At 39.8% G+C, this 12,825-nt stretch overlaps 1 protein-coding gene across 2 annotated transcripts in view; it reads left to right on the forward strand.

Moving 5' to 3' along the window:
- depdc7a (DEP domain containing 7, paralog a) overlaps nt 1-12,825 on the forward strand; it is a 40,199-nt gene that overhangs the window by 13,047 nt on the left and 14,327 nt on the right. For both annotated transcript variants that reach the window (XM_048607032.1, XM_048607033.1), the window contains exons 3-5: nt 1,616-1,743; nt 3,346-3,532; nt 9,538-9,755. In XM_048607032.1, the coding sequence (XP_048462989.1) occupies nt 1,616-1,743; nt 3,346-3,532; nt 9,538-9,755 (533 nt within the window). The remainder of the gene's footprint in view (nt 1-1,615; nt 1,744-3,345; nt 3,533-9,537; nt 9,756-12,825) is intronic.

A 12,825-nucleotide genomic window follows, 5' to 3' on the forward strand; every position in this document is an offset into this window, starting at 1 on the left:
CTAGGCCCGAAACATCAGCCTTCCTCCTCCTATGATGCTGCTTGGCCTGCTGTGTTCATCCAGCTCTACACCTTGTTATCTCAGATTCTCCAGCATCTGCAGTTCCTACTATCTCTATCAATTTTTTGTTCTGTTTTCAATTGGCAACCCACCAGGGCTCTCCTCCCTACTAAGCCTTTTAGCTTAGGTGGGTGAGGTGGAAGTCGGGCAGGTCTATGAAAGTGAAAGAAATATACTTGATATATCCTGCCTTTTATGAACAAATGCTTTCTGATAATGCCTAGCGCCAAATCTGAAGTTGTTCCCTTTTTCTAAACTCCTCAAGAATGAGGGTGGATACAGAAACTATTGACTCCAGGTCAATCCCCATAAATGCCTTAACTAGGTGATCCTTTTGTATTCAAAGGGAATAAAAATCTAGTCAACACCTTCAGACCTGGTGGTTGTGGTGAATTCCTTCTCCCAGGCTGAGGTTTTCTTGCAGTGTAGTGCCTAGAACTGAATGTATTTACTCTAAAGTATACCCTTGAACAGCATTCCATTAACCTTTTTTAAAATTATTGCTCATACTTGTGCTAGCTTTTAGTCACTTCCCCGCTCGCACCTCCAAGTCTGTTTGCTCCATAGTTCCTGGCTCGTCACCATTTGGACAATATGCTGATCAATCTTTATTGAATGACCCCTCACTGGTTCTTGACTTGACTTGACTTGAAATCCATCTTTCGTAGTTTTTTTTCAACCCACTTAGTGTTGGTATTCAAAATAAGTTTAAACTCTTTACTGGTACAAATGCAAAATTACTGTGGATGCTGGAAATAGCTGGTCAGGCTGCATTTGTACGTGATGAGACCTTTGGCTTTTTGGGGTTAAGACCTTCATTTCCGATGAGGTGGTTGACTTGATGTTTCTCGGATGCTGTCGGACCTGAGTGTGTTCATCGTTTTCTAGTTTAACACACTTTGCTCTACTGTGAGATGTGCTAATCAATAGTGTAAGATGTTATCTCTACACTTTTTTTCTTAGTCACTTGGTTCTATGGATGTAGGTGTTTCTGGTAAACTTATTCATGGATTATCCGTTGCTGTCAAAATCTCTTTGCTTTGACTCAATACAGCAATTTGTTTAGCCCTTGCTCTATGCACCTTAGGATCTAGTCTGAAAAAGATCTGAATGAGCAAGGATGCTGGATTTTTAACAATCCAAGTTTCACAGTCACTGTTACTTTATATCAGAGCAATTATTAGCCCAAGATCTTGTTTTTTCTATTAACAGATCTGTAAGTTTATCTAGTACATGTTGGGAAGTGAAAGGATAAAATGAAAGCCTGAGATTTGCAACCCTTTCCTAATGCTCACAAACTGCTGGTACAAGTAGTCCATGTCTTTCGCATGAATAATGTGATAGGGTTGGAAACTTAATCAATGGCGTACTGTTTATAATTGGTGTTCTACAGCAAAGATAGATTGAACAGACCCTTCTAAATTAAACTTTAAGACATTAAAGACTTTAAGTAACTGAAGGGAAATCTAAACTATGATATTCATATTAACATAGTCCATTTAACTTAGTTGTATGAATATGTCTTTAAAAATCTTTCTTTTTCCCTTCTTTTAAGGCAAGAACCAACTTCCTTTTCTACAGGTAACAACCCACCTGACAGTCCATTAGAAGAACTGTTCAGTAATTTGAGCTTAAAACCTGTAACAATTTCATCCATTGAAACTTCACAATTGCCTCATGCTGGTAAGTATTGCTCATGTTGAATGACAACATCAAGACTATGAAACAATGATAGGTTGCCTTTCAGTAGAAAAACTCTTCATCTCGACTAACAGGAATTCTACATGGTCTGGACTCATACGTGAACCAGTTGTCTCGGTCACAATGTGCAGTTATCACTCATGCAAACCTTTCTGGTCTGTTTCTGCTTAGAGAAGCACACTGGTTATGTTTCCAAAGTGGAGTGCCAAGTTTCCCAAGCAATAATTTGCATACAAGCACAAAGAATGTGGTTAATGGCCTATCATACAATATTTGATACTCCTTGGTCATTGTTGACTCTCTCTCTTTTTAGAAGTGCTCAAACATGAGGGGCAGAAATTGCTTTCTCAATTTCATCCAATGTTTCTTCCTTTTCCAGCTTCAGGTATAAAAGTTAATTGTAATGCAAGACTGAGATCAAGTCAATCAATGTTTGCTGACGCTTCAGCATTTACTCCCAAGGGTTCCTAAGCAAGGGCAGCAGATGTAGTGGGGTGGACCACAGGCTGCAAGACCTGTTCACCATCCAACTTGAGCACTGTAGCACTTTGCCTTTTGACCATTTATCAAAAATCCTACACCTGATCTGAACAGCACACTGGGAGAATCTTAATGCTGATTTGCAGTTGCCCCCCTCTACCTTCAAGGCCAGTTAAATGCTGACTTTTCTGTACTGAAGAGTTTTTTTTAATAAAAAGAACAACATCATAAACTAGATTGATTGATCTCTTGTGAAGAAAAGCTGTATTGGTTCCTTGGTGAATTTCTCCTCCACTATTAGTTCTGGTTTTCTAGTATCTGCAACTTGAATGCTTGCTTGAACTGAGTGCCACTTTCACTTTGTGTCCCTTGCTGCATCTGAGTGACTTAACCATTTTACTTTAAAGCTTTTAATAATATAACAGATTACAGCTTCTGTTAAACTGTCAGCTTTTGGAGGGTTGACTTTTTTCCACTAAGCTGTGTTAGAATATGAGGCACAATAGTCTGGTGTAAATGCATCATATGAGATTACTTCTCAAGATTCAATATCTGCAAAACCAGGATGTGTATAAGTTTTTGATTTAATCAAAAGAAATGGCACTTGGCAGGTTGTAACTGACCTTGTTTATCTGAATTTGGATGTCATTAACAAGGCCACAGCTACAACTGATACCTAATTTCCCTCAACTGTTGAACCCCCTATTGTATGAATGAGCAAAGCTTTTTTAAATTTTGTAACTTAAATTTTTAAACAACCACAAAGTATTCAGTTATGACTTCTACAATATCTAGACTGCTATTACAAAATACATTCTTTAAAATGCCCTCAGGATTAACAATCTTACTTTCTATCATTACGCATCATAAACACTTGCACACTTCTCTACCCACTTCAGTTTTGATGCTTTACAAGATTCCTTTGTGTGCAATGAATAGCTCTGCTGTAAACTTTGTATTGACATTTCATGGCTACATGTTCCTGAAAGATTCATTGAAAAACTTTGTTCTAGGGTGAATTGTATGGTGGTTTCTCAAACTCTTTCGATGGTTTGGGCTGATTTTCTTAATGTCAACCATAATCTCTTAATTTGTTTATCCCAGTGGTTGAAGAGGTATGGCAAGAGCAAACAATTCTACGTCTGTTACAGCTGATTGATCTCCCAATCTTGGATTCTCTATTGGATAGAAAAGAGCATCAGACAAAGCTCCAGAATTCAAGCACCAATGCTGATGTCATAACAAGCAACTTTCTGGACCGGGAAATTCTAAAGGCCTTCAGTGATTCTCGGTGTGTATTTGTAGGACTGTCTGTTCATTGTTTGTTTCATTCTTCCTTCCTCCAGAATTGTAATTGTCTTAATGCTAACCAGTATTCTGCCATTTTGTGAATGCTAAAGGCTAGTAGCTGTAAAAGCACTGTATGGTATGGGAAGGAACTGATGCACCAAGAGCACTTTTCTTTTCCAGTACTTGTATTGTTTACCCAAGGATCAGTTAGCTCAGTTGGCAATAAAGTATCTCTGATGGTTGGAGTCCTATCTGACATGTAGGAAGATGGTCATGGTTGTTGGTCAGTCATCTCCGCTCCAGGACATCTCCCCAGGAGGTCCTCAGGGTAGTGTGGCCTAGGCACAACCATCTTCAGCTGCTTGGTCAATGACTTTCTCTCCTGCATAAGGTCTGAAGTGGGGTTATATACTGAACAACATTCAACACCATTTGTGACTTCTTGTTACTGAAGCCATCCATGTTCAAATGCAACAAGATCTGGGCTTGGGCTGACAAGTGGCAAGTAACATTTGTGCCACACATGCCAGGTGATGATCATCAATAAGGGGCAATCTAACTACTGCCCCTTGACATTTAGTGGGATTATCATCACTGAATCTCCCACTGTCAACATCTTAAGACTTATCATTGACCAGAAACTTAAACAGACTTGCCACAACCAGTGGCTACAAGAGCAGAATACTCTCCACTTGCCTGGATGAGTACAGCCCCAACAACACTTGAAGCTTGACACCGTCCAGGACAAAGCAGCCTTCTTAATTGGCACAGTCCACAAGCTGTTCTGCAGAAATTCACCAAAGATCCTCAGACCTTCAAAACCACGACCTTCCATCAAGAAGGATAAGGGCAGTGAACACATGGGAACACCACCTTAAGTTCCCCTCCAAGCCATTCACCATCCTGACTTGGAAATACATTGCTGTTCCTTCACGGTCACTGGGTCAAAATGCTAGCATTCCCTCCCAAATGGCATTACAGATCAACCCGCAGAAGGTGGACTGCAGCAGTTCACTACCACCTTCTCTAGGGCAATTGGATGGGCAACAAATGCTGGCTGGCCAGCAACACCCACATCCCACAAATGAGGTTTAAAAAAAAACTTATTTTATGCAGTCTCTTCCAACTGGGGAAAGGACTGAAATTTGTTTTTAAGCTTGTAATGTGATCTCTATGCTGAAGTGCCAATTTTTTTCTATAGTGCTAGTAGCTTGTGAATCACTGAAGCAATTGTAAGTTACCTCATGAACTGATTTTTATCCAGCATGTTTTTAATTAACTTCTTGAAGTAACAATGTAACCTAGCAATGTGGCAGCGTAGAAGTGATAGATTTATTAACACTTAAAATGTCCAAATCTATATTTGTCTTCCAAATCTATTAGACTAACACTTTTTTAAAACAAAAATGAGTAATGAAAATGCAAGAATCTTGGTTATGTCCTACACATCAAGGCTGTAAAGTACTTTAAGAGGAGGTTCAAATCCCCAAATTATCAGCATTGTTCTTCTCTGGACTGAAGTCATTGTGTTGAATGTGTATGGAGCCTTAGTTAATCTGCATAATACAAACAATATGGAGAAGGTAGCATTACAGATTGCAATGATAAGAGCTGATAAGCTTTAATATCAAAGTTGGATGGTCTGAGGTTCTCTGGACAAGATGGCTGAGGGGTAACCTAAAGTTTTTGTGGTTTGATGGGCTACATAATGAGGAAGATGGTTATATTTGTAGATGTCAAAATAAGAGAATCTTTTTTTAAATCCAATAAAGAATTTGGAAACTTGACCCAAAAACTTCAGAATGTAGAGTTTGCAACCACAGAAGTAACTGCAGTAATAATACTTCACTTTAACTGGGGAAAGTGAGATATACTAGTGGGATGGTCTCCACTTGTGCTGGACAATTGTCCTTGTCAGCTGCAAAATTAGGAGAGGATTTTAAACTAAATGATGGCATCAAGAGGTCAAGTTTGGGAGGATGTGGTATATCGGTCATCTCGAGTCCAGAGAGGTGGGTATTATGACAAGAAATGATAAACTGTCTGTCTGAGGAAATAGGTACAAATCTCTCAACAAGCAAATGAGACTTGAATTTACAAAGAGAAAACTAAGGCTCTAACTGAGCATACTTCCATCAAAACAAAATAGATGATGGCATAAATAGAACTGAAGATCTGGTAGCTATTGCAGAGAAATGGCTATAGCATGACCAGGATTGGGATCTGAACCTTGAAGGGTACAGGGCATTTTAGGAATAACAACTCTTTAAAGGGAGAAAGGTGACTGAATGCTGGTATTAACACAATGGAGTGATTGATCAAAGTTCAGGAAAGCAAGATGTGAAAAACAATTTGGCTTTAAAAAATTAAAGACCTGGTAGGTGACATACAGGCTTCCTAATAGTAACCAAAGTAGAATGGAGTATAATGGAAGAAATAAGGAGCTTGACAAAATTAGTGATAATTATGGGAGGCTCTAATCTATAATATGAACTAAGTCAGCTGGGTAAAGGTAGCTGAGTTCAATCTGTTTTTGGGTTAGTCTCCTTGTTGGCATGCTATGGGCTACACCACACTGGTATTGCACAATGAACTGGATGTTCATTGATGCTGAGCACTTAGAATGCTTCATGAATGTTACGTTCAAATGCAGCAAAACCATCCAGGCTGGGACTGGCAAGTAATATTCTTGCCACAAGTACTGGGCAAGAACCATTACCCACAAGGGAGAATCTGACAATCACACCTTGATTTTTCAATGGGACAACTTACTGAATCCCTCACTAACATTCTGGGGGTTAATTTGACAAATCCGTGAACTGGGCTGGCCAAATGGCTGCAAGAGCAGGCCAGAAGCTTGTAATGTTGCAGTCAGTAACTTCCTGCTGAAACTCCAATGTTTTCCTGCCACTTACAAGGCACAAGTCAACAGTATGATAGGATACACTTCACTTGCCCAGGTGAGGTGCAACTTCAACACTCAAGCTTGATTTATACCATCCAGGACAAAGCCTGCTTAATTGACACCACGTACACTTCCCACTCAACTGCTTGTTGCAACAGTGCATACAATCCATCTACATCAGTGCAGAAGTTCAAAGGCTCCTTAGATAGTCAGGGGTTTGGAAAGCACTACTTCCATCCAGGCGATGAGGGCTGCAATACATGGGAACACAACAGAAAAGTGTCTCCTCCAAGCCACTTAACTTGGAAAGATATCTCCATTCCTTAGTGTTGCTGGGTCAGAATCCTGGAACTCCATCCCAAACAGAATCTATTCTATCTGTAAACAGAGTGGCAGCTCACCACTACCAACTCCACATCAAGTGATTAAGGATGCAAACAATTCTAACCCAGCCAGCCATGCCAATATCTTGAATCATCAAGGAAAGTTAAGTGATTTCTTTTTTATTAATGACTTCCTAGTGAGGACATCCTTGGGTAGCAGCACCCAAAATGTGTTTGAACTTTTGAGGAATGGTATGAGGTGTTTTAAAACTTGAATGAAACTGAGGATGTAAAATCAGAGCCATGGGAGGGCAATAAAGATGTAGTGGCAGACTTTGAACGGATGTTTCCGATTCAATGGTATTAGTGCATTATGGAGGTGGGGAGGGGTTTGGAGAGAAGACCCACAGAGCATCTGTCAACTGTCTTTGACTGTAAAGATTAAAGACAATTTCGACCCTCAAACAAAATCATCCAGCAAAAGATGGGGGAGGAAGCCCAGAACAGCTGAATATATAAATGGTAAAAAATCACTAAAATTACAAAGCTGGCTAGAAATAGGGGCAAGGTTTCTGTGTATTTAAACATTGAGCTTTGGTTCTACGTAGTGAGTCTGGAAAATTCTTAATTTGCAATTAAGAAATGGCAGATGAATAGAACAAGCATCGGTCCTTGCTATATAATATACAAATACTATCCCAGAAGCTATAAAGCAAGAAATGGGAAGGAGTAATTCAGAAAATCCCCGATCATGGGAGAAGTGAAACTGAGTGAATTGTTGGAACTAAGCTAAATGCCAGAGTCCTGATGGATTTTGTCCTAGAGTCTTAAAAGAAGTGACTAGTGAGATAATTGGTTGCATTAGTTTTAATTTTCTAAAATTGCCACAAGTCAGGGCTTGGTCCCATTCAGTTGGAAAGTCACAAATGCAATGCCTTCGTTTAACAAGGAAGGAGAAAGCAGGAAATGAAAATGTTAGGCTTGTCCCTATGACTGATGTTAGCTGTTATTAAAGGAGCCAAAACAGCTTTGGATAAGTTCCCAGTAATTGGACAGTTATCAAGGTTGTATGAAGGGGAAATCTTGTTTGACAAACCTGTTAAGTTTTTTGAGGAAATGACATTCTGTCCTTGGATTTCCCAAAGCATTTGATAAGGATACTGCAAACAAAAACTCAGTGTAGGCGTATCACTGTTGATAAAACTTTGGCTAGTTAGTGGGAATAAATGGGTCAATTTCTAGTTGGCAAGATATGAGTGATGGAACCATAACTGTGTTTATGATTTTGTATAATGACTTGACGACTTGATAGTGGTCAAATTTCTTGTTAGGTTGAGTGGGCAAAGACATACCAAATGGAATATGTGCAATGTGGGGAAAATGTGAAGTTGTCCATTTTTGTCAGGAAGAATAAAATATATTCAAAGTGAGATTGCAGAAAGATTAGGGTGTAATCCTGCTTTAATTCCAAAAGTAATGCAGATACAGCAAAAAATAGGAAAGTTGAAGAAATATTTGTTGGGCTGGAATTGATCACAAAAGTAGGAAAGTTGTGCTTCAGCTGTACAAAGCATGGATTAGACTGCATCTTGAATATTTTGCACAATATTGTCTATGTGTTTACTTTAAATGCATTGGAATCTGTTCAGAAGGACCCTCTCCAGAGGGTCCAAAGGTAGTGGAAGCAGAGTCCTTTGAATATTCAAAGACAGTTAAATTTCTGGTTAAGCAAGTTCAGTGGGGGTAAGTAGGATTGTAGACTTCGGGTTACAATCAGATCTCCATCTTGTGGAATGGCAGAGCAGTTTCACGGCTGAATGGCTGCCACCTGGTCCTGGTTCATGTGGAAATAGGTAGTTGGAGTAAAGAAGGAGATCTGATATAGGAAGGGAGGAGGCTTGGTGAAGCCTAAAGCCAGGCAGATTGAGGTTGGGCAGGGTGTTTTTGTATCTGCTGTAGATTTTGCACCAGAAAGTGATGCAGCCATGTCTCTAGTTTTGGGTAGTCTCATTCAACAATATCCAGTTTTCACATGTCTGATCTCAATTGGTATTAAGGCATTCAATTGACTTTGATTGTCATACCACATCTCTTTCTGACATCTTACTTCTCAGCATTCCCTTGCCTATGGCTGCACTTGCTCTGAGGGTGGTGTTGGGGATGCAGTTAAGCAATGTTTATGCTTGCTGTGTTCCCTGAATGTGCTTTCAAAAACAATACTTGGCATGAACTAAGGAAGGGTCACCAGACTGGAAATGTTAACTTTTTTCTTCACAGATGCTGCCAGACCTGCTGAGCTTTTCTAGCAACTTGTGTTTTGTTCCTGATTTACAGCATCTGCAGTTCTTTTGGTTTTTCCTGCTGATATCTAGTTGCCCTCTTAAGGTGGTTGTCACCCACTTCCATTGATCTGCAGCAGGTGTGCTTTAGGTACACCCTTAGTGCAGTGAAATAGGCCAGTCCAAAGTAATAAACATTATATATTCTAGTCAGGCTGATGTGAGTAGAGGTGGTGGGGTCACTGACGTAGGTGAGTGAACAACCTGTTCGTGTTTTCATGGAGAACTGCCTCTTTTAAAGGACTGAAGAGTTGTCCGTGAAAATCCCTACTAAAGGGCAGGGATGGAGAAACTGGCTTGGGATTTTAAAAAACTTGGTACAAGACAATATACATAAGCACAAGAAAAAATACCACTGGATCCTGTTGAGCTAACATTTGCCATGAAATTGCTTTGTCTTTGAAGACTATTCAACACTTTTTCACTTTTCACCTGCTAGGGAAGATGACTGGTTGTCATCTGCAATCAACTTGTTGGAGTTCCTCCCAGACCTCACAGTAGTAGAGATCAGCAGGAATCTTCCAGAATCGTCCTCTGACATAGACCAGTGCAAAGTGCTGCTTTTTGAAGCTATTGCTAAGTATTACAGTCAGACCAAAGAGCCTCTCCTCACCAATGACTTCTTTGACATACATACAGGAGTTGCAGAGCTCCTTGGTAAGTATAACACAATTGTAACAAATTTCACTAAAGGAAACAATTTGTGGTGACTTATCCTAAAATGACTAGAAGTGGAACAATAATGTGTTCTTAAAGCCTAAAATTGGTGCTAGTACAAACAGGTTACATTTTGTTAAAATTTAAGTAATTATGGTCTGTTTTTGCAGAGCTAGAGCAGTTAGACTGCTGTAGCGTTTTGAAAAGTTTTGGAAAACCTTTCAAGTTCCAAGTTAACACCCTGAAGTTCAGCTTTTACAACTGAATTCAACAATTCTTGGAATTTTAATTATTGTTCTGTGACATTAAACAGCCTTAGGCTGCGACGTATACACACCAGAGACAATTTCATAGTTGCTCTGCTCTCTTCTGAAATACTGCCATCTGTAATGCCCTGGCTCCACATTGACAGTCATGTGTTGATGAGTGAGATTGTCACTGGTCATGGGTTCTGCAGCTCCTTCCATGGCTGAGCCCAAGGCTAGAGCCATCTCTGACATTTGTTTGGCAGGTGTTTCCAGGAGGTGGAATTGGTCTTTGGCTTTGAGATTGTTGGTGTTCCTTTCTGTATTTCCTGTTGGCACCAGATATTCTCAAAGAATTGTCCCTTCCTACTGGAGTTTCCTCCAAGTCCATTTCTTCTTTGAGTGCCTTCCTTGAGCTAGGTGGTTTTGTTTTGGTAGTTGGAATGCTGACATCTTAAACAATTTGGCTGACCCTGACTAGCTTATCCCTTGAATTTGGGCAATACACTTTTTATATCCCCGGATGTCCCAATACGCTTTACAGACAATGAATGTGTAGTCACTGTTGTAATTTGGGGAAACTCAATTTGCAAACAGCAAGCTCCTGGCCATGGTTGAAATAAGTTAATAGATCTGATCAGTGCCAGTTGATTATTTCAGCAGAAATTATCAATATCAAAACTGCATAAGTTAACATAACTTTTGAAAAGATCCATAAATACCATTTGAATTAATGACAAACAGAAGCTGGGAGAAACTCCAAGTCTAACATATCTGTGAAGAGAAGCAGGGCTAACACTTAGAATCAGTATGGCTCTTAAGAGGAGTCATACAAGACTCTTAAGATGCTGCCAGATATGTTTTTTCCAGCATTTTGTTTTGATTTCTAGCATCTGTAGTAGTCTTGACTTTTATTTGACACTTTATTGGGTCTATTATTCAAATCACAATAGCTTTCTCTGTTCATAACTGGGAAATACCATTCTAATTTCCACTTTTTAGGGTAGCATGGTGGCTGTGTTTAGTACTGCTGCCTCAGTGCCAGGGACCTGGGTTTGATTCCAGCCTTGGGTGGATGTCTGTCTATATGGAATTCATGTGTTCTCATTATCTGTGGGCTTCTTCTCTCAATCCAAAGATACGCAGGTTAAGTGGAGTAGCCATGCTAAATTTGTGTCCAGGTATGTGCAGGCTAGGTGATTTATTGCTGTCATGTACAGAGATGGTGAATTGTTTGCTTGTTATACAGGCAGATCATTCCATAAAGTTCATCAGTGTAGTAGAATAGTGTTACAGCCACAGAAGATGTGCAGAGAGGTCAGAATTAACATTTTAAGTCCAGTCAAAAGTCAGACGACAGGGAAGATGTTCTTGAATATGTTCATATGTGTATTCAAATTTCTGCCTGGTGGAAGAGTAAATCAGGGTAGGAGGCAGCAGGTAGTTATAGATGGAATAATGGATGGAAGATTAGTTTGTGAGATGAAATGTGTTCACAACTTTAATTTCTTGCAGTCTTGAGCTGTTCCCATAAGATTCTGTGATGCTTCCAGATAAATGCACCATGTAAAGCATCCTATAAAAATTGGTACAAGTCCTTGTGGGCATGCCAGATTTCCTTAGCCTCCTCCTGACCGTCACATTGACATGGGTAGACCAAGACAAGTTGTTGATCACTCCCAGGAACTTAGTGGGTTGATGTGGACACGATGAGCCAAATGCACTTTCAGCACTAAGATTTGTTTCTTTTCTATATAGCTGCAATTGTACCCCTGCTTCCTTGACCTACTATCCAGGCTTTGTTCATTAAATATGATCAGCTAGTTTCAAGAGGGTAAAACTGCCACAATTTATATCTCTCTATCCATCCATCCATGTGTGCATCTCCACTAGGATTGCATGAGTAAACACGGTGGATACAACCTGTGTGTATATAATGCCCTCAGTATGGTTCTGAGAACTGGGGATCCCAATAATTTCTGAAGGGCCTAGGCCCGAAATGTCAGCCTTCCTGCTCCTCTGATGCTGCTTGGCCTGCTGTGTTCATCCAGCTCTACACCTTGTTATCCCATTCTCCAGCATCTGCAGTTCCTACTATCTGATCCCAATAACTGACTGTCTTGGGATAGATGAGTGAATTTGGAATTGCCTTCTGAATGGATGTCATTTTTCTGCATTATATATTCAAGTTTGAAATTGGCTACCTCCATATCTTGAACTTGTTTCACTGTTTTTGGTATGATGAATAACCTAATTTTTGAAGAATGAATACTCTATCTGGAATGTAGGATATGCATCATTAAGGATGAGTATCTAGCATAGCAGGAATTTCTAGTTTTTTAGCATTACTTGTTCCACTCCCATGTTAGGTCATTATACAGCATGTATTATTGCAACAGCGACATACTGCTCCTGTGTTTACTGGAGATAATTTGATTTGGTGTAAGGCCATCAGTCAAAACAAACTGACTCCTGTGTAACCCCTACTTGAAAGGGGAGATTTTTCTAGTGTTCTAACAAACTTTCTACTAATGAGATGTAGGTGTCACTAGGCTGTCATTTATTGTTGATCCTGGAAGTGGCTGTGAGCTACCCAGCTTGAACCACTGCAGTTCCCCTAGTGTTATCAGAATCGGGTTCCAAGATTTTGAACCAGTGACAGTTAAGGAATGACAATATAGTCAGAAGTTAAGGATGTTACTTGGAGAGTTGTCCAAGTATAAAAGCAAGTTGCATCCTATGGTGCTTCTCAAACAACTCTTCAAAATTTGGATAGCAAGAACTGCAGATGCTGGAGCCAGAGACAAGTGTGGAGGTGGAGGAAC

Source organism: Rhincodon typus, chromosome 17 (genome assembly GCF_021869965.1).
Source record: "Rhincodon typus isolate 14 chromosome 17, sRhiTyp1.1, whole genome shotgun sequence".
Lineage (NCBI taxonomy): Eukaryota > Metazoa > Chordata > Chondrichthyes > Orectolobiformes > Rhincodontidae > Rhincodon > Rhincodon typus.